We start from the raw sequence: 21,474 nt of genomic DNA, 5'->3' as shown, positions 1-21,474 counted from the left end.
CAGCTTGTTGCAAAAACTGAGAGCAGGTCGACACCAAGGGAAGACACAACACTAAAACACATTTTCTGCTAATTGTAGTTTTGTTGTGTTTTTTTTGCAGGTAATGGCCATGCAGCTCTTCCCTGTGCAGCTGCTGGCAGTGGCTGTCACCATTTACTTAGAGCTGGTGAGGTCTGCTCAAGGCGGCGCCTACTATGGCATCAAGCAGCTGCCACCCCAGGTGCCCCAGTACCAACCCCTTGGACAACAAGTACCTCACATACCAATGGGCAAAGAAGGCATCCCAATGCAGCACATGGGCAAGGAGATGCCCCACATGCAGTATGGGAAAGAGTACCCACACCTGCCGCAGTACATGAAGGAGGTCCCACAGATGCCTCTGCTTGGCAAGGACATGGCTCCCAAGAAGGAGAAAGGTAGGCTCAGCGTGCCCCTCACCACTCCTGCACAGTCCTGCCTGGTGCCCCACAGCACCATTTGCACCATTTGTGTGGGGGGAACTGAAGATGGGGAGATTTAAAGGTTTGCAGATGAAAACATACAATTCCTCTTCTGACTCTGCAGTCCTCTTTCTGTAGGTTATTTATGGGTGTAACAAAGGCATTGAAGGTACAAGCATTACTGCGCGAGTCTGCACATACAGGCGCTTTCAGTATCCAGTAAAGGAAGTTCTGACAATATTCGGGTATCTAAGAAAACTACATAAAGTGTCCAAAATACAAAAGACAACAAGGAGCACCCAGTATTATCCTATGCCATAAAATCTTTATGGGAGCAGAGAGACTTCAGACAAGCTGGTTAACTCTGTCTTATTGAGGGTTCAGCTTAACCACAGCCTCTGCTGGCTTCAGAGGGAAATGGAAGATTTCAAGGCCTATTTTTGGAGTGTCTGAACAAGCACAACCGGCTGTAGTAAAATCAACCCATCTTGTGAGCAAGGGAGGTTTTGTATGTGCAGAAAACACAACATGTGCAGACAGGGAGGAGTTCTGCCTCTCAAAGAACAGTTAATTCTCCTGCCCCTAAACCTCACTGCTGTCCTTCCCCCAAACCCCTCACTTCTTTATCCACTTTAGAGTGAGAGAGAAGCAGACTTTCCACTTAACACAAAAAGCCTGCAGTTCAAAAAGCAACCAACCCCAGCACAACCACTCTCATGCCGCAACGCCCTCACCCTGACCTGCAGCGCTAAGCAGTCATATACACAAAAATGTGGTTTTGGATAATAAAAACGTTTTATGCAGTGTTTAGAAGAGCTCTATCAAGATGTGGCTACGCAAAAACCTGTGGGAGCTTAGCAATGCTGGGTAAGGGTATAGGTTTCCAGTAGTATTGAAATGGGAACCAAAGCCTTGGTGAAGACGCAGTCATCTACACATACAAACTTCTCATTGATACCATCTTTTTAAAATGATCTTGCTAGTGTAAGTCCCTACAGCAAAAGCACTTTTATGCCACAACTCCTCTTACAGCACAAGGGCAACGAGCTGCTTCCATGTCCTGGGAAAACTCTTTGAGTAGATTAGCCTACGGCAATAGGGAACAAAAAGCAGATTTTGCTACTTAAGGTTGTACAGGTGAAAAATGCTAGTAAAGGGCAAATAGCTTTTGCATAGCAAAGTAAGCAAATGTGATATATTTATTTTATGGAAACAGAAACACATACAAGTCTGGGACATCCTCTTTGATCCAGACACCAGCCTGTAACTTGCTGTCTAGCTCTGCCTTCCTGCCCACCACAAAACCAGGAGGCGTCACAAGTGCATTCATTCAAAAAAGCTTTTGTGTTTCTTGAAGGATGTGACTGCAATCACCCTTTGATTCTCCAATCCCCTTTTCTTCTTTTCCTTTTCTTCCCAACCCAGAAATGCCCATGCGCAGTCTGAGGGGTGAACAAGGTCCCCCTGGTGAGCCTGGACCAAGAGGGCCACCTGGGCCACCAGGATTACCAGGCCACGGTGTGCCAGGAGCCAAAGGAAAACCAGGCCCGCAAGGATATCCAGGAATTGGGAAGCCAGGTTTGCCAGGAATGCCAGGAAAGCCAGGAGTCATGGGGCCCCCAGGGCCGAGAGGGGAGATGGGGCCAAAGGGGGAGATTGGGCCTATGGGGATACCTGGGCCGCAAGGACCGCCAGGGCCCCACGGGCTTCCTGGCATAGGGAAAGCAGGTGCTCCAGGGCTGCAGGGACAGCCGGGGCTGAAGGGTGAGCCTGGGATGAAGGGGCCTCCAGGAGCTCCGGGGATCCCAGGGCCAAAAGGGGAGAAGGGTGTGGGGATCCCAGGACTGCCAGGGCTGAAGGGTCCGCCTGGACTGCCAGGCCCCCCTGGCCCCGTGGGGCTACCAGGGGTTGGCAAGCCAGGCATGGTCGGCTTCCCTGGCCCACAGGGACCCCTGGGCAAACCCGGACCCCCGGGGGAGCTGGGGCTGCAGGGGCCCCCAGGTGCCCCTGGAATCCAAGGCCCTCCTGGCCTGCCTGGCGTTGGCAAACCCGGCCAGGATGGCATCCCCGGCCAGCCTGGCTTCCCGGGTGGCAAAGGGGAGCAGGGCCTGCCAGGCCTGCCAGGGCCCCCTGGCCTCCCTGGGGTTGGGAAGCCAGGCTTCCCCGGGCCCAAAGGTGAGCGTGGAGTGGGTGGCCTGCCTGGGCCCTTGGGGCCAAAGGGGGAGAAGGGGCATGCAGGGCCACCTGGCATGGGGGGGCCCCCAGGGGAGCCAGGCCAGCCAGGGCTGCCAGGCATCATGGGCCCCCCAGGGGCTGCTGGCTTCCCGGGACCCAAAGGAGAAGGTGGCGCCATTGGGCCACCAGGACCGGTTGGTCCCAAGGGTGAACCTGGCCTTCAGGGGTTCCCAGGAAAGCCAGGCTTCCCTGGGGAAGTGGGGGCCCCCGGGCTGCGGGGGCTGCCAGGCCCCACAGGGCCCAAAGGGGAGGCTGGACACAAAGGCTTGCCAGGGCTGCCGGGTGTCCCAGGGCTCGTGGGGCCAAAGGGCGAGCCAGGACTCCCTGGTGCGCAGGGTCTTCAGGGCCCCTCGGGCATCCCGGGCATTGCAGGACCCAGCGGTCCCATCGGCCCCCCAGGGCTGCCAGGGGCTAAGGGGGAGCCTGGCATGCCCGGACCCCCCGGCTTCCCTGGCGTAGGCAAGCCCGGTGCGGCGGGGCTGCAGGGACCCCCAGGGAAGCCCGGAGCACTCGGTCCCCCTGGCCAGCCTGGACTCCAGGGTCCACCCGGCCCTCCGGGGCCCCCAGGTCCCCCAGTCATGATCCCTCCCACTCCACCGGCCGTGGGACAGTACCTGCCCGAGGTGAGGCCAGGGATAGAGGGCCTCAAGCCCCCCTACGGCTACAAGGGCAAGAAAGGCAAGGCCGGCGGTGCCGTCTACGAGATGCCAGCATTCACAGCAGAGCTCCTCACGCCTTTCCCCCGGGTCGGGGTACCGGTGAAGTTCGACAAGCTCCTCTACAACGGCCGGCAGAACTACAACCCCCAGACAGGGATCTTCACCTGCGAGATCCCCGGCATCTACTACTTCGCTTACCACGTGCACTGTAAAGGGGCCAACGTCTGGGTTGCGCTGTTCAAGAACAACGAGCCGCTGATGTACACCTACGATGAGTACAAGAAAGGCTTCCTGGACCAGGCTTCGGGCAGCGCCGTTGTCCCGCTGATGCACGGAGACAAGGTTTATGTTCAGATGCCATCCGAGCAGGCGGCAGGACTCTATGCTGGGCAGTACGTTCATTCGTCTTTTTCAGGATATTTATTGTATCCCATGTAAAACAAAAACCAGACACACACACACACACACACAGAGTCAAAACCTTTCTTCTCTACTTCAAACTTTTATGCTATGAAAGATGCATTTTATGACTGTTTCAGACCATCTTCTGCAAAAAAAAAAAATATGAAGTTTAACATTATGCACAGCTAGTTACAAAAATAATAATTAAAAAAAGGTGTGGTGAACATATCTACAGATGTTTATCAGGTTCAGAAGCAGTATTTTGCACCCAAGGGGGACATATTAGCTGTACACTATATATTTCTGTGATGCCATGCTTACTTCATTTCATCCACAATAATTCAGTGCTAAGGTTCAGATCAGTGTGCATCACTCACTCCTGTTGTGTGTTTCACTGACTGCAGTTAAAAGATGAAAACCGGTGACTTAAACCAGAACAGGTCAGTCTCAAATGATATGGAAAAATTTGAGTGGCATTTTACTTGTTTGGGAGGGGGGGTTGGGGGGGCTGACAGCAGGTCTGCCTGGCAAGCATAGGTCTCTTAGCTGGGGACCTTTATGTCTCTTCCCCCCATATAAAATATTCCTGCAGGTGTGTTTTTACTGAATGATTTATTTATGATGGAAAGGGAGTATTGATGGTGTGACTATTCCTCGGGGGCCTCCTGCAGCAGTCACTGGACCCAGAATGTGCCTGCTGATGCCAGCAGGCACTGGGTTCACCTCCCAGTGCTGCAGCACTCAAAGAGCCTCCATCTGCATTTGTACAGTTGAAGTAGCTGGGGTAGATCAGAGACAAAACTGAGGGGTTCCCCATTTGCTTTGTGCCACATGATGGATACATTTTGACCAGCACCCAGCAATGCAGAGGGGCAGGTATAAATTTGCTCAGATTTCTGTGCTTGTGATAAGAACCGGCATCTGTCTGCCTTGTCAGAGGAGACACCTGTTCTGCCACTCAACACAAGTTAAATCAGTTTCTTCTCCAATGACTAGGCAAAGCAGAAGTAGCTCTGCTTGTTAATTAACTTTTAGTTTGTTGTTTGAGATCAACCAGTAACTTTACCAGCAATACTGATCATGCAAATTTATCCAAGAACTTCGTTTTATGTAAAAGCTGATTTCCCATCCTTATTTATATGCTACCTGTTGCCAAGGAGAACCTGCAGGCCTCCACCTTTTCGGTACATGAGGAGAGCAACTTCCCTGTGAGAGCTGTCTGCTCATCAATGGTGCTAATCTCACCTCTGAAGTATTTGCTTCCAAAGTGCAGGGTGCTTTGCTGTGGTTCCCTGCACGGTGCTGCACATCACACACTGTTATGCTAGCTGAGCGAGTTCAATACTCATCACTTCTTCAATGTCTTTAGCTAACGCTACCGCTTTTGATTCAAAAATGAACTAGATTTTTCATGCAGAACTAAGATTGGATTTAACTGGCATTACCATTATTTAAATGCAGAGTTTAATGCAGTCTAACATTGACTAAGGACTCCAGTGATATAATGTGGTGCTTTATCTCAGAAATTTTATGGAACGGTGGCAGGAACGGTTGGACAGTTTACCAGGCATTGGTGACTTCCGTTTGTTCTCAGAATACGAGAGAGATGTCAAAAGCAAATAATTTTGTATTTAAAATTTTTGTACTGATTTGAAAAAAAAATATCTTATTAAATATCTTTAAAAAAAATTAAACAAAATCCTGTTTTCATTCAGCAGAAACATTAGAAGGAACATTCAACATGCGGGAAGCCAAGAAATCAGGCAGCATAGAGGTACGCTGCTAAGGGTTTTTGATCTCCCAAAAACTGGCTGGCAGCCCAGGCTGGGAGACTCACACCATGACCCTGGCTCCCTCTGGGATTTGGAAACAGCTTTTCCCATTACTCCTCATTCATCTGCAGCATAAACCTAGTATGAAAGCAGCAGCATAGCTGTCACTGATCTACATCACTATTCAGCTGTGGCTCCATTGCTGACAGAATGTAGATTTAGATGAGATACTAGAAGTTGTTCTTCGCTATGAGTGTGGTGAGACACCGGGAGACAAGGTGTGGCTGCCCCATCCCTGGCAGTGTTCAAGGCCAGGTTGGATGGGGCTTTGAGCAACCTGGTCTAGAGGAAGGTGGCCCTGCCCATGGCAGGGGGTTGGAACTGGATGAGCTTTATGTTCCCTTCCAACCCAAACAGTTCTATTATTCAATACATAAATTATAACGCATGGAGACCCCCAGTCTCACCTCAGACAGGCATTTCCTCCATGCTGGCAAACTCCTCAACTGTCAGTACTGAAATGAAGGTATTGCATACCTATTTATATCATGTAACCCTTTCCTAAACCTCCCTTAGACTCCCTGAAGCTGCTGGATAAGCAGCACTCTGCTCTCCAGCATCTCAGTTTTACTGCACAGAAAGAGAAAACAAAACATGAGTGAAGTATCACAATGAGTGTCTCCCACTTTCCATCTGAAGTCTTTTCACCACACGCCATCTTCCTAGTTAAATATCTTTTATTTCAGCAATCCCCTGGAAGTCCCCCATAAGACAGGCAAGATTAAAAAAACCCAAAAAACTGAAATCAGGAGGACACTGCTCTGGATCATACCCACAAAAGCTATGTCCCAGACTCGCTTTTGCTCAGCCTGGAGCAAGGTCTCCACCTGCAAGATGGCTCAGACGACCTCAGATCAAACATCTTCAGCTCTGTTTGCTTCACTAAAGCACCAAAGTTTGTTATGAAACTCAACCCCGTATCTGACACTGTGTGTACTTTACACATCATTAACAATGGCTCTGGGCATGCCTGCGCATCATCGCACGTGTAGAGCATGCTGACTGCAAAAATAAGCCTGAGGGCACCGTTTTTAACAGAGTTTATTCACAGGAAAATAATCTCTTTCCATTTGTAGCATTCAAAATTTCACACAAAACAACTGCAAGGATGTCATCAAAATACAGGTGGCACTTTAAAAGCATATAAAACTTAAGACAAATGGTAAATAAAGTAAGTATTTACCAATATGAGAAAGAGATGTTGGGTTTCCTATGTTCTTAAAAATCAGACTCCATCTAAAAGTTATTCATACCACCTCCCAGGGCATTGTTAAAAAGGAAAGTATAGCCCAGGAAACGAGGTACCACACACTCATAATTAGACACCAAAGTTCTGTGTTATTATCACCAATACAGTCATTGGAAATGTCATTTATCCTGTCTTTCAGGCACTCTCAGGTTCATATTTAGTGCAATAGTCTGCGACCTTCCTTTTTAAGTCAGCTTTCAGTACTTCCCTTAGTTATTACAGCAGAAGAAAAAAACACTTTCCTGATAGAAAGCAAACAAAAAAAAAACCCCAAAACACTAAAAGTCTGAGCCAAAGCAAGCTTTCAGCTGACACTTGCCATCCTCCTTGTTCTGGGCATACTCCACTACCTTAGAGCTGGGTCTTTACTATGGTGCAGCGTTTTGAGCAGTGGCAGATAAAATGCAGGAGCACCTCTGCTGTCATCTCAGACCTCAGCAGGCTGCTGGAGAACAGGACAGAGGAAGATGGGATGAGAGCACCTGACTTTGCAATTGATACAGGAAGAAAATGGTACTGGGTACCTATACAGTTACACTGTTACCACTCATAGAAACAGAGCTGGCAGCACCTTGGCATTCAAAATTGGCAGCTTTGCAGATGATGATGTGATTAAAAACAAAGGGGAGCTGTTAAAGGGAAGTTTCAGTGCAGAGATTTCACTTTCAGGAATGACAAAACTAGAAAAAGAGAATAGTAGCTCACTCTCAGAAAAGATGTAAGTTTTTGGAGTCAGTATTATTGCTTTTTCTAAAAGTCCCAAGGCAAGTCTTTGGTTCTGCGAAGTGCCCGTGGAAACATATGCCTGGATAGAATAGGCACCATCATCGTAGGTATTCTTGCCTAAGTGAAGCTGATGGAAAAGCCACTCCCATCCTCAAGGCAGTGTAGCAGAAACGACCATGTGAAGCAGGTGATGAAGCAGGGTTGGAGTATGCAGAATCTTACCAAAACATCTTACAGGAGGAAAAACCAATCACTTGTGTTGCTGCTTGGTATTGAAGACGCCCTAGTGCCCAGTGGTTTAGCAACAGTACCAGCTCCTGTCTCCGTCCCAAGTGAACAATCTGGCTGTAAATGCTTCCCAGCCACCCAGAACAATAACCTTGGCATACGTTGACTGGAGACCCCTGCAGGAGCACACGAGTACGGGGAAAACATCCCTGGGAGTATTGCTTAATTCCAAAATGTCAGTCATACAAATGGGAAGGCTTATTAAGAATAAATACAATAAAAAGGGGCAGCCGATAGGGATAAATGCTTGTGGACAGCATGTTAAATGTGTTGAGAATCCAAAAACATTATTAAAAAAACCCCAAGCAAGCAAACAAACAAACAAAACCAAAATTGTTAGGGAGACCAAAAAAAGCTGACGTGGTAGAAAAAGAGCAAAGGAGCCCAAGTAAAAAGTTTGGGGAACACCATTTGTTTGCCATGAAGCCTTTTTTCCAATTACTTTCCTTGGATTCTAATTATATCAGAACAAAACCCAGTTGTGCCCCTCCCCCTTCCCCCCCAAAAAAAAGGAGAAAGCCTCCTAGGAAAATTAGAAGGAATCAAGTTTACATTAGTTGGAAGAATCTCTCTGGAATGGCGAGATAGCATAGAAAATATGCGCATCCTCAAAAGCAGAGCTCCCTACCCACCTCCTGCTACTGAGGACAGGGGTTGCAGAAGCAGAGGGGAACAGCAGCACCATCACAAGAGTGAGGGATTGTGGGGAGAGGGCAACTTCCACAGCTCTCCTGGACAAAATCCTCACAGTCAGCGTACAGAAAGACATGGATGTGGCTGGATCCATGGCTGCAGCCCATCCCAGAGCTGGGGTGGGGCACATCTTGATGGGTAAGAGGCAGCCCTCCACTTCTGCCTGGCTCTGTTCTCAACAGTCTGAGATCTGCCAAGGACTTCTACACAGAGAGCTCACACAACACCACGGCCTCTGCAAAAAGCCTTACATACTCATTTCCTTTCCTGTGGAATTACTGCGTCAGGAGTCCAAATCACTGCAGCGACAACAAACCTTTTTAATGAACTGAAAATTGCCATAAGAAATAAATGCTGGTGGAGGCAAAGGCGTAGCATCACTTTTTGCAGATGCAAAACCCTACTTGCTTCTATTCAGATTTTTTTAAGCAACTATCTCCTCAAATCCCAGAACTATGAAATGTCAAAAAAAAAATAAAAAAATGAAAAACAACTAAGAAACCTTCTGTCACACGGGAAAAAAATTCTGGTTTCCCCCATTTCCAGCACTACAGCCCCAGAATGCCCATGCTCCCCTCCCCTCCATACCCTTGCCCTGGGCACAGCTGGACAAGGGGTCACCCACTGCAGCATCACCTGCAGCAGCTAGGCCCAAAGGACACACATCCAGCTTGCAGGACATCATGGCACAGCCTGACCCTTGCTGGGGACATGTCTGGGTCCTTCCCCATCCCTTAACACAGATTCGTATGACATTCAAAGTTATTTCAGGTATGCCCTTTTTGCATGAAAAGGACCAAAGCTCAGGAGTCATTAGGTGAAAGCACAAATCTCCTCCTCTTTGGCTGTAGCTACCCCCCAGATCACATTGCCCCCACTGATTCCCGAACAGCAGAGCCAAGGAGATGAAGCTGGACATAACTACAGGAACATGGGAATTTTAAATACCTATTTAAATACCTATATATCACTCTGCAAGAGAAACAGGAAAAAAGAAAGATGACTCTTTGGTCACTTCAGAGCTTATTCCTCTAGGTTGCTGCAGCAAAGAAACTGCATCTGGTACTCTCATAACCCTCAGCTTCCAGGAAAAAAAAAATACTGTGTCCCTTGTTACCTGCTAGGGGTTTGTATTCATCTCGTGATTGTTTGGACTGCTCCTAAATGTACTAAAACTCTCTATATAATTTTATTAAAAAGCAGCAAAGGTTTTTCTACCAACTTTAAAGATGTCTTTTTTCTTTCTGAAGTGGACTTCATTGTACTTTCTTCAGGTGTGGCTGATCAAGATAACACAAGATCTGCAAATCTGACACAATTAGAAGAAAATAATACACCATTTGAGAGAACTGGAACAATGCATTGCTTGTTCTGCTTTAACAGCTGTCAAGGGCATTTCCAGACAGATTTAACTTACTCAGCTGGCTTGTCTGAGACAAACCAATACAGGAAACAAATGTCCCATCACATGTTTCAATTAAAAACCACTAAATTATTTAGTTCAGCCACATCCCTTAAACCTAAATGTCAAAACAGGAGAGGTAAACAGAAGCCACGTGATAATTCAGCTGAGGCACATCTTGGTATTCCCAAGCACACTCTATTCCAAAAATAGAAACATTCATTGCTCAAATTGATGCATTTCAAAGGTGGACGCACATTACAGCATCTGAGAAAGGAGACTGTGCTGGTCTGGAAAAATACACCCTGATTCTTGGGGAGCAATCAGAAAATACAAAAGATCCTGTCCTAGAGATCTAGGAATCCAACAAGCATTGGCTCCAAATTTAAACTCAGGCACGAATATCTGTGTCGCAGCTCACATTTCCATTATAGTCTTGGGGAAGCTGTTGTCCTAACAGGACAACTCTTCAGTCTTCATACGCCCTCTTTTCCAAGTCACAAACTGCAGAATTTAGTGGATGCTCGGGATGGGGAGTATGATTTTCCATAAACTGGTTACACCACAAACACTGTCAATACCAACACTTCCATGAATGGGGCCAAAGGGTCTCCATCTCTGGCAAAGGCAGACTGCTGTTCAGAGCTGATGGCCAGTGCAGAAGTTGTGGCTTCTTTGCTGAAGAGGGACATCCTCTCCCCTCAGGAGCAGGGCAGACCAAAACTCTGTGTGTTCTCCCTTCTCCCAGACACACAGAGTAAGGATTTATAGGCATTGTTTTAAAGCCATTTTCATACTACAGGAGAAACATTCAAGACTGTACATCCATCTACTAATTAAACACTGTTTTTTTCAGTTTTGACAGGGTAGCTCTTGGAGGACAACATCAGAAACAAAGGTATTCCAGAGAAGTAACTGTTTGTAAAGAGTTCTTGCTGATAAATAAGTGATATGAATCACATTTTTATATATCCCTGATACTTTCAGCTGAAAGTTTCTTGGTTTTCCCATTATTAGACAGCTTCACAGAAATTCAGTTAACTGTTTGCAATAGTCTTTTACCCTTGGGCTTAGAAGAACATTCTGCCTTAGTGAGGTTTCTGTGTTTCTTTTAAACAGTAAACAGTTATGCTGCACTTAAAAAATAAAAATGTCATACAAAAAATATATTTTTTTTTAAATCTTGAAAATAGTGATTGTTCTTCATATGTTCCATTCAGCTCTCACGTCAAATTGACCACAAAGTTCTTGTCTATAAGCTTCTTCAAAAATTTCTGTTCAGCATTGATGTTGTGGTATTCATTCTAAAGAGGTGAAAGGAAATAACAAAAAGTTAAATTCAAATTATTACCAGAAGCATCACTCTGTTGTTCTTCCCTTTTAATTACCTGCTGTACTTGGAAGATCTAAGAGTAGGAAAACTCTGGGGAAAAGACTTCTCAGCAAAGGCTGCAGCATAGTCTTCCAAGAAAACAGGTGAGTGACTTTTGCTCAAAACTAGATTAGATTTTCCATCAGGACAAAAACCAAATGGGAAGATCCTTCAGTAGCAAGAATGGCTGAGATGTAGTCTCAGAGAAGAGCTTCCATTGCTACCTCTCCCAACTCCTCCCCATACTGAGAGGGAAGAGCTGCATAACCACATTTACGACACAAATGGTGAAAAAATGACTAATTCTCAAAGCTCAATACAGGTTCTTGAAAAGCACACATCAGGCATCTGGAAATCAGATGCATGCTGCCAATCAGTTTCAACAAGCCAAAAGCAACCCATCTTCTGTGCTGTATCCAGATCCTCGATACACAGAGACCACTGAGGCTGGGGGAGGACAGCACAAGGGAAGTCAGTTTACTGACAATCTTAGACACTGAATCCAGTAAATTAAAATGAATACAAATACTGCATAAAAGATTGTACATATACAATATCTGCAACTCAATCTCACTAAAGAATTAATGACCAGGTTCTGTTTTAGTTATTTTTTTTTTAAATTTCAAGTTCTGAGAAAGCTTATGGATGTTTATTCAATTAGTTGATCAACCTTAGCCAAGCTTGGTGTACATTGCAAAAAAGTGCCTTACAATGAAGGCAAGTTCAGTGTCAGAGCAGCAGTCCAGAGAGACACAAGAGGCTCCTACGAGCATTGTCTTATCCTTCCTCTCCAGGAAAGGAAAGAGGAGAGAAAATGGTGCCCATATGCACTGGGCCATATTCATATGGAAAACTGTTGACATTGAGGTAAAGGGCTGAGCTGGAGTTGCTCACAGTGCAGAACTGAAGACAAGAGCAGGGACATAAAAGAAAAAAGAGGCATGACCATAGCAAAGCAGGAGGGAGGAGAAGGCATCACAGATGTTTGCCAGCATCCTGCTGCTCCTCTTCTAGTGAGCTGTGGCTTCCCCCTCCTGGAAGCAGCTCCTCTTCCTACCTCCCTCCAAGAGCTGCTTTTCTTTTCTGCTTTCCGTTTCTGAAATTCAGTTCTCTTCCTAACTGCAAGTGTGTATGTCTTAACTCCTTCAATTTCCCTTTGCTTTTATTTCTTTTTTAAAGAATTTTGGCACCTGTGACAAATTGTGCAAGTAGGTGCCAAGGAAAAAAGAGAATGCAAATAGAAACACTATTCATGTTCTGACAGTGCTAGCCAATACACTTCTATGAACAAGAGCTGTGCAGCCTAAGGATAACACCAGCAAAGCAAAACAGAACATACAAATGGTCGTATCTCATGCAGACATTGCAGAATACAGTGGAGCACAAGGGACACAAATACCATTATCCATATTTTTCAGGAACAAAAGTAGAGATGAAGAGATTCAAGCAATAATAACCCATTAGCAACTGACTGAGGATCAAACAGGAGGCCTGTGGACCTGGAGTCCACACTTCTATCTACTGAATTGACATCCCCAGTTACCAGCTATGTATCTCTTAACATACACAAGCATTTATTACCTGCATCATCTGAGACATTGTGTCATTGCCGTAGTAGTGCAAAGAACTGTTTCTGTCAGTGAAGTCGTATTTGAAGCCTGCCAGGTGAACTTCATGGCATATGTGAAATGCTAGTGTAATGGCAATTAGCCCTGTTGTTGGATGCTTGGGTTTCTAAAAAGAAACACAAAAAGCACACATACATGAATAACCAGCAGCTTGATGGCAACAGCAAGAATAAAGACAGTGTAAATCAGGCAGCCTCACTCTTCTACAGATGGCTGGTTTGTAGTTTGATCCCCTTGTGTCTCCTAAGGAGTAAGGTAGTGCCTGCAGGTGTTCCATGACGAGGGTGTTGCCATCCTGGCCTTTCCTGGAATTCTCTGTTTCTAATGAGGGTTGAGCCCATACTGTAGCCCTTCCCTCCACACAGGTATCAGGGAAGTCTCCCCATTGCTCTGCTCAACACCTACTTTCATGAAACTCGTCAAGCTTCACTGTATTGGAGACCATTTCACCTCATCAGATTTGACAGGGTTAGCATATGTGTTCAGAAGTTTCTAATGATGGAGATCCAGATGAACAGAACAATATGACATGGCACCAATCTAAAAAAGCATGAATGCTACTGCTACCTAAATTTCACTGCATTTGAACTTTTTCAAAGAAAGAAAGTTCCAGAAGATCACAGCTTTAGACCCCCCCCACTATCTCCATTAAGAAGGAAAGAAACTTTAAATGAAATTGCTTATTTCTCCCTACAGTGAAATATCTCAGAAGTAAATGCAATGTAAAATATCAAGAGCAGGTCAGAAACAGGGTTTAAGTGCAAAATTATGAGCATCTAACTGAAAATAAACATTTCTTACAAGAGCATGGAGCAACTCATTGCAACCATCTGTGCTGTCTTGTGATCAAGTACATCATGACTGTTTTAGCAGCAGCAGTGGCTACTGTGATCTGGGGTAGTAAATGAGGAGGCAAGGATTGCAGAGGTGAACCCTTTCATTAGACCAACATGCTAAGGGGATACTGATCTAACAAGGGGAGGGGGGGAAAAAGCATCCCCAGAAAATGATGAAACTTTCAAGGACTGATGCCCTTTGCTAAAATAACAATTTTCTCAGAGACCAAATGAGCTGCACACTCTCAGTACCAGCAATCAAACTGAGTGCAAAATAATGTGCTTTTCTGAACTCCTACCCAAGGCTCAGTTAATTTGCCTCTGAAAACAAGGCAGACAAACCAGCATGAGACAGCTTTGTGCAGAGAGAAGGCAGATGCACTTGATGATACAGAATATTTTTCTGTATCATAAGATTAAAGAACCCCAGGAAAAGGCTACTAACATCAACTCTGAAAGCCTATTTAAAGTCACAGAACTGACCTATCAACATTTATGTAGATTTTCTGGTACCATTATACAACTCTTACAGCGCTCCAGAAATAACATCAACTTAAAATGCACACTATTGTCCAGGGCTCCTGCCAGTTAGCAAAACAACCTTTTGCCCTCAGGGCCCAATACCATCAATTTAGTGGTGACTCTGTTGCAATGTCCATACTAAACAGAACCCAAAAACGATGGCAGGAATGTGACACGTCAGTAGTGACATTTGGAAATAACAGGAATTCCACAGGTTGCAACTAGCTTTTGGCTATCAGGAAGTTCATCTCAAAAAATATAATAAAATAAGGAACACTATTAAAATGTATTATCATGCCAGCACCCTAGCAATATCCAGATACACTTGGCTTGTAATTAAACTTGTTCACATTTAATGGGGATAAGCACAGCCCTGGAATGACTCTGCAACACTTTCTGACTTCAGTGCTGCTGAAGCAGCACACCTGATTCTGCAGTTGTTCTCCCAGGTCTGCTAACACCACCACAGCTCCCAACAAAGAAACAGAAATGCTTGCTGGACTACGCGTGCTACTCAGGGAACTAGGCCGGCTTAATGCAAAAGGTAGACAGCAATAGTGATCTTCCGTGTCTCCTGCAGGCAGAGGGAGCTGAAGTGCAGGACAGCAAAGGCAGCACCAGCTCTCCCCAGGGACAAGCTGCTGGACAGAAAGCTCCTAAACGGGTCCTGCAGAAGTCCACCCCGACAACGGGAACCCCTGAGGCACCACCTGCAGCTGAAGTGAGCAACTACAGATGTGCAGGCTCCCGTGGCAGCCACCCTCTGAGACGGAAGAAAAAGCATGCCTGATCTTGACCATTTGGTATGACTGTGGACGTTTGCTGTTACCAAATGCCTGGGATGGAGCAAGTGTGATGCAGAGGTAGCAGAAGGGGGCTCCAAGCCCGGATGTGCTCTACCTAACTCTGGACAGGAGTGCGCAGTGAGCTAGAGAAGAGCAAAGGGCATGTATGCTATGCAAGTGACTGAGGGGTGTGTGCCTCCTCCATACTAGCTCCAGGACACCACAAACATCTCTAGCTCACCAACAGCACTGACTTTTACTCCCACAGAGAGGAGGAATTTCTGGAGCCATGGAGGCCATAAATGTTCTGTGGCCCTTTAGGAGACAGTCAGGCTATTATGTTGCTTTCTTCCCACCCTTGGCTGAAGAGCTGAAATGGCATGGATCCTCAGCAAGCACGAAGTCAAACTGGGTATTCCAGTTTTGAGAGTTAACAAGGGAGGGAAAAAGCCACTGGTAGGCTCAAAACCCCCAAAATTTTACAAAGATTAAAAAAAAAAGGGGGGGGGGGGAACAAAAACTCCCCAAAGCAAAAAATCCTCAACTCCCTCAAATATTAGAAAGTTTATACCAGAAAAAGTTGGGGCAGACACTGTACAGTGACAGCCTGTCAAACATTTCTGCACATGTCTTTTGGCTGATCCTGATGAGGCAGTTCTGTGCAACGATGTGACCCCAGGGAACTGTATTTGTGCTACACAGCACATGGTCAGTCCTGACTGCATAAGAGAGGTCGGCAGCTTGAAGCCTTACCTTTCATCAGAAACATTCCTCAGTCATAAACCGACAGTTAAAACTATTTCTGTGTCCAAATTGCCAGTTAACTCATTACAATGCTTGGCATCAAATCAGTAAGCACACAAATGCTGTTAGACATATGTCATTAGTGCAGGGCTGGAATATCCTGTATGCTCCCCAGTCCTTATCCACCCCCAGCAGTGGGAAACTGCAGCAGTGTTAGAATTACTGCGAGTTGGGTGTGGGGGTTTTATAGTGTTTTGTTTTTGCTGGGATTTTGGGGGGATTTTTTGTTTGTTTGTTGTTTTGTGCAGTTTGGAGTTTTTTCAATTTTTGTGGTTTTGTTTTTGTTTTTAAAGAAAAACAAATATGTAACACCTTGCATTTAATATTTCAAGACTCCTTAATATTTCTAGAGGCTTTTTGGATCTGCCATGTTAGAATACCAGTCTGGTTTTCCTTATTTTGTAAAAGGCATTATGTCTGTCTGCAAAAGCAGCCTCATTTAATACTAATTATAGAATGGGTGTACAAGGCTACCCACTCTTTCTGGATTCCATTTTTCCATCTTTTCTAAGCACCATTCTATGCAAACTACTGCAACGTGAACCTAAAAGATGTTCTAGCATAGTCCACTATAATAAAGGGAAAATTACTTCTGAGTATACATTTGGTTGCACAAAATTGAAAGGCACAGAATTAAAAACCCTACCTCCTTCTTGGGAAACCTTGTTGGGAAACGAAGCCATTCATAAGCTGTTTTTCTGGTGATGCTGGGATCAAGAATCCTGATTTGACTAGATTTGTATATCATGTTCAGAGCCGGTTTCTTCCAAAAGCCTTTAGCACTCTGTAACAGGTAAGCAAATACCCATTTTCAGCAGCTATACATGGTTGATTTTGTTTTTTTGGCAACTCTAACCAGAATCAAATCCAAGGGCAGAAGGTTGAAGAAAGAGTGCTGAATCTCTCAAAGTTCAGCAAAGACACATGCAAGTTGTACTCCTACAATAGGATAACCCACTGCAGAAGCAGAGACTGGGGCCAGCTGCCTGTAAAACAGCTTTGCAGAAAGGTCCCTGATGGACCAGCTGTATGCCCCAGAGACAGTAAATGCTCATTGTGTGCTTGGCCACATTAGTAAGAGCATAAGGAACATGTAAGACAGATGTTATCATTTTCAAGTACTTTGCATTGTGCTTTTCTGAGATCTCACAAATGCTGTTTTGGGTTCTCCCCTTTTGTGCAAGTGTCAAACTTGGGCAAGCTCAGCGGAAGGGGCCAGAGAGCAGGGCAAGTAAGAGGGTCTGAGAAAGCTGTGTTTGTTCAGTCCATCTTAACTATTTGGTCAGGGTTTACAAACACAGATAGCATCAAACTCTTTCCAGAGGCACACAGTGAAAAGATGAGAAATTCTTTTTTGTGAGGGCACTGCAGCACTGAAACAGAGGTTGCAGAAATATCCTTGGAAATACTCAAAACTTACCTGGACCATGTCCTGAGAGCCTGGCATGGCTTTGAACTTGACCTTCCTTTCTTTCAACAAGGTTTTGGACTAAAGACCTCCAAAGAAAGGTCCCTACCAACATTATTCTGCAATTCTACCAGGTGTACAGGATAAAATAACCAGGGAAATGGCTGGAACATGCATGCCATAATATGAAACAGTGCTAGGAAGAGGATAAAATGTTACCTCGAAAAGTGATGTGGGATGAGGAACTGATTAAATATTTGTTCAACTATATATTTCTGATCAAGTATACCAATCAAATATATCATTCAAGGTCAGGCTGCACGGGGCTTGGAGCAACCTGGTCTAGTGGAAGGTGTCCCTGCTGGTGACAGGGGGTTTGGAACTGGATGATCCTTAGGGTCCCTTCCAATCCAAACTAAATCTATGATTGAAGTGTGTGTGAGAAAGAGGCCAGAAACATTTATGGGAAAGGGATATTGAGTAGACTGATTAGGAGATCCAGTGCTCCCCCCAGCTAGGACTAAAGTTCAAAGCAAAACAGGTACTTTAAATGAGAGGTGTGTGGCAAGCTGAAGCAAAGTGCATGAATAATTAAACTCACTACTTTCTGACCACCCAGTATCTCCCAAAGCCACTTCAAGTCACGTGGTTTGAAGACAATGAGAACAACAGTCGTATTAGGGTCGTAGTGGATCGGATCTGAGAAGATGGATTCCGGGTAAGAAAGGCGGAAAGTCGTCCTCCTCCCAACATCATCTTCATACCCTATAACAGGGCCATTATTCATTCTGCAAAGGACAGACACAGAGATGGCAATGACCACCCTACCCACAACCTTAATGTGCACTGGCTGGCACACACGTTAGTCTGTAGGAAAGACAGCATGTCCAGGTACTGGCCCAGCATTTAGTTATTACATTACATGGTAGATGAGCAATTATCAGGTACACTCACCCTCTAACTCTGAGGGATCAATCACATGTGGGAACTTGGCCAAGATGGTTTAGAACACAATCACACAATTGCTTATCGCGTGTCACTTGAGCAGACAGCCTTCTGATTTGGCTCAAACACAGAAACTAGAGAAGACCAAAGAGACTATTTGGCTTGGAGAATTACCAATTGCTCCATTCACACTACTAGATGATCTGAGCCATACAAGAGGCAACTGAAGAATGTTTTAATATTCTTCACTATCTACAGCATACAAGAACAGGGATTATGACTGCATACCTGATGCTGATACATCTTTATGTTTGCCTTTTTTGTTTGCTTGAGGGGTTTGGGGTGTTAGGTCTCTATTGTTTTTTTCCTTTTTTAAATATTACTTGCACAGCTGCCACTGCTTTGGGATACAGCAGATTAATAAGCAGTGAACAGGTGGGTTATGTGCTTCTGTGCTGAGGTGTTTAGAGGGGCTGCATTAAATGCCTCCACCTTGCAGTTTCTGCTTGGTAGGTGTGTTGCATAATGTTTGGCAAATTCAAGCAGTCCCTGCACGCTCCATCCCTGCCAATGTGACTGACTTCTCAGCATTGGAAGCATGCTGCTTAAAAACAAATGTTTGCAAAACAAGGTATGCAGACAAGGGAGTATTTCAAAGTTTTATCAAAAGTCATCATGAAATACAGAATGAAAACATGACCTCTTTGTTCCTTCACAGTAAGTAAATGTGTACAATACTTCTGAAATAGTTTTGAATTTTGATATGTTTTTAAATGTGTAACAGTAGCCTACACAAAGATTTCCATTTTAAGAAGAGCAGACAGATCGCTGAGGAGCCCAAATACTTGAAACAGCTTTAAAATAATCTCTGGAGCTTCCCTGCATCATCATGCTACAGAGAAAATAAATGTAAGGCAGGTTTTATTTGTAAAGCACAAAGTTGGCTGGCAAGTGAAGCTTCCTAAGAACAGGGACATTACCTGGAGTCTGAACTTTATAAGTGGAGCTACAACTGAAGAATTCCATGTATTCATTTCCACCTTATCAGTGTGTTTTCAAATGCATGTCAAACCCCAGGCTTTGTATAGAGATTTTTTATGGTAATGCCTGACAAATGAAACACTACTATGAAAATGAGTATTAGGATTGATGGCAAAGCAACAAAAACAAGAATACAACGCTGAAGCAGAAAAACTGAAATGGCAGCTCAGAGTTTGGTGAAAGAGGGCTTAGGTACACTACCTGACCAACTAAAGGCAAAAGGGCTCTTTAACCAGTTACCATATCAGTTCTTGCAAAGGAGAAACTGGTTTATCTTTTCTTAATGTGCAGAAAATTGTAATTAGCCAAATACTGCATTTTCAGTTTGCTTGGCATTTGAGCTTTTTTTCCCCCTCTCCTTGCCTGTTCCTCTCTAAGCAGTTCCCCAGTTTCCCTAGCCCAACCCAGTCTTCTTCAGAGCACAGCATCTTCTGGTCTGTCAAAGCATTTTATAAACTTCCAGTGTGAATTAACATGCTTGAGAAAAATGGAGAGACATCAACATCATCCTCCATGCATAAACATTTAATTCACTCCAAGTAATCCACAAACCAGCACAGGGGTAAGAGGTGTGATATGGAAGGTCAGAGGCAGGGCTGCTCAGGATGCTGCTCACAGCGAGGGCTATGTGCTTGGACCTATCCCTGATGGCAGCATCTTGCACATATATATCTGTACATGAGTCAGACCTACCACCCAGTGATCTTTCCTCCCCTGTATCAGTCAATCTGTGTAATAAAACACTGATCAATTTCTTCCTAAATTTTTTTAAATGAAGGCTGTGACAGGAGAAATAAGTAAGTTTTATACATTTGCATTGGTATAATTGAACGCTAAAGCAAAAGTTTGTTAATTCTTTGCATGTACACAAAATGAAAAGGAGATACCATTTACCTGATTATCACGTCATATGAGTCAATTTTCTCCCCTAATGTCTTATTTCGAAGTACTCCTCCATTACCGACCACAACGCAGCGGTGACAGGCAATGCTGTGGAACAAACAGAGCTTTTAATATGCATGACTTCCTTTGCTTCATGTTGCTTTTCATGAGATATTTGCATTTAGCTGGCTTTTTTTACTAGTGGAAATCCTGTATCTTTTACACTCCTTGGCCTTTACAAAGTATTCTCAATCCTTTCTCACACACTAAGGCTGCTTTCAAAAAAATAAATGCAGTTGCATTATTGTAGGAATTGCCTTCTCTGAAGTAAAACCAGTTTTATACATGTTCTTCTTCTAGTGGTTTGCTGTTTATGATATCTAACCCAGTTGCTGATATGGGTAACGGCCATTAGATAAATTATCTTCCACAGTGCTTCAAACTTGTTCCAGTCTGGAGGTATACCAACCAGGACAGAGTATGTCTGAAAAATATAGCTCAAATTAATGTGCTTCTGCAATACTGACAACTTCGTAAGTCTAAAGATCTCTAACATAAGCTAAAGCAGTAAGATTTATGTTCACAATTTACCTTACATGCCTCTGAATTGTACGTGTGGAAAACTGTAGCCCAATGACACATGATCGCCATTCAAATATTGATTTTTCTCCCTCTACTTGAAAGTGCTGCCTAAGCATGTACTAAGTGCATGCTGTCATGCCTTAAGAATGATATACTTAATTAGAAGTTTCATTCTCATATGACTAGATTCAAATTAGACACAATAAGTATATAAAACACTGTGGGCTTCAAGTTAAATCTTATACTACATGCAACCAGAATAGCTATTCCTTTCAAATTTAGAATGTATTCAGAGTTCAAAAGCAACCCAAAAAGGTATTATGAAAAGCATAAACTTACAAAAATAGATTCTAAAGGTAAGATTTTCTACATTCTCCCTCATTTTCTACGTGCACTTTTCACTCCCTACTGTCTTATTTTAATGCTAGTAAAATGTGTACTTTGCTTAAAACAAAGTGCACAGGCTTGCTGTTTTTTAACTCAAGAGATTTGGCCTCTTTTAGGAAGGTTTACATCAAATGTATTAGACTGCAAACTCCTTCCTACAGAACAAGGACATCATTTTTCATTGTAAAACTGCTTCTTCATTTAGAGCAAAGGTGTTCAAACTTGGCTGCAGCAAAATAAAAATTTCGGTATTTTCTTCAGACACAAACAGGCTCACAGCTTACTGGGGATGAGCCATCTCCCAGCATCCCATTCCCACAGTTCTTCAAGCCAGCAAAAAGGCTCTTTTCTTACCA

General features: G+C 44.4%; 2 protein-coding genes across 10 annotated transcripts in view; one reads left to right on the top strand and one right to left on the bottom strand.

The window, feature by feature from the left end:
* Nucleotides 1–3,928, top strand: part of COL8A1 (collagen type VIII alpha 1 chain) — an 86,618-nt gene extending 82,690 nt beyond the window's left edge. For both annotated transcript variants that reach the window (XM_034074392.1, XM_034074391.1), the window contains 2 exons: nt 101–416; nt 1,866–3,928. In XM_034074392.1, coding sequence (XP_033930283.1) covers nt 104–416; nt 1,866–3,772 — 2,220 coding nt within the window. In that variant the 5' untranslated portion in view covers nt 101–103 and the 3' untranslated portion in view covers nt 3,773–3,928. The remainder of the gene's footprint in view (nt 1–100; nt 417–1,865) is intronic.
* Nucleotides 3,929–6,591: 2,663 nt separating this feature from the next.
* The window catches only part of ST3GAL6 (ST3 beta-galactoside alpha-2,3-sialyltransferase 6), a 76,957-nt gene continuing 62,074 nt past the window's right edge, over nt 6,592–21,474 (bottom strand). For all 8 annotated transcript variants that reach the window (XM_031051261.2, XM_031051260.2, XM_005151593.4 and 5 more), the window contains 5 exons: nt 20,162–20,257; nt 17,883–18,069; nt 16,520–16,657; nt 12,880–13,032; nt 6,592–11,230 (listed from right to left, as the gene is read on the bottom strand). In XM_031051261.2, the coding sequence (XP_030907121.1) occupies nt 11,150–11,230; nt 12,880–13,032; nt 16,520–16,657; nt 17,883–18,069; nt 20,162–20,257 (655 nt within the window). In that variant the 3' untranslated portion in view covers nt 6,592–11,149. The remainder of the gene's footprint in view (nt 11,231–12,879; nt 13,033–16,519; nt 16,658–17,882; nt 18,070–20,161; nt 20,258–21,474) is intronic.

This window comes from Melopsittacus undulatus, chromosome 2 (genome assembly GCF_012275295.1).
Source record: "Melopsittacus undulatus isolate bMelUnd1 chromosome 2, bMelUnd1.mat.Z, whole genome shotgun sequence".
NCBI lineage: Eukaryota > Metazoa > Chordata > Aves > Psittaciformes > Psittaculidae > Melopsittacus > Melopsittacus undulatus.
This window is presented reverse-complemented; position numbering and strand designations above follow the sequence as displayed.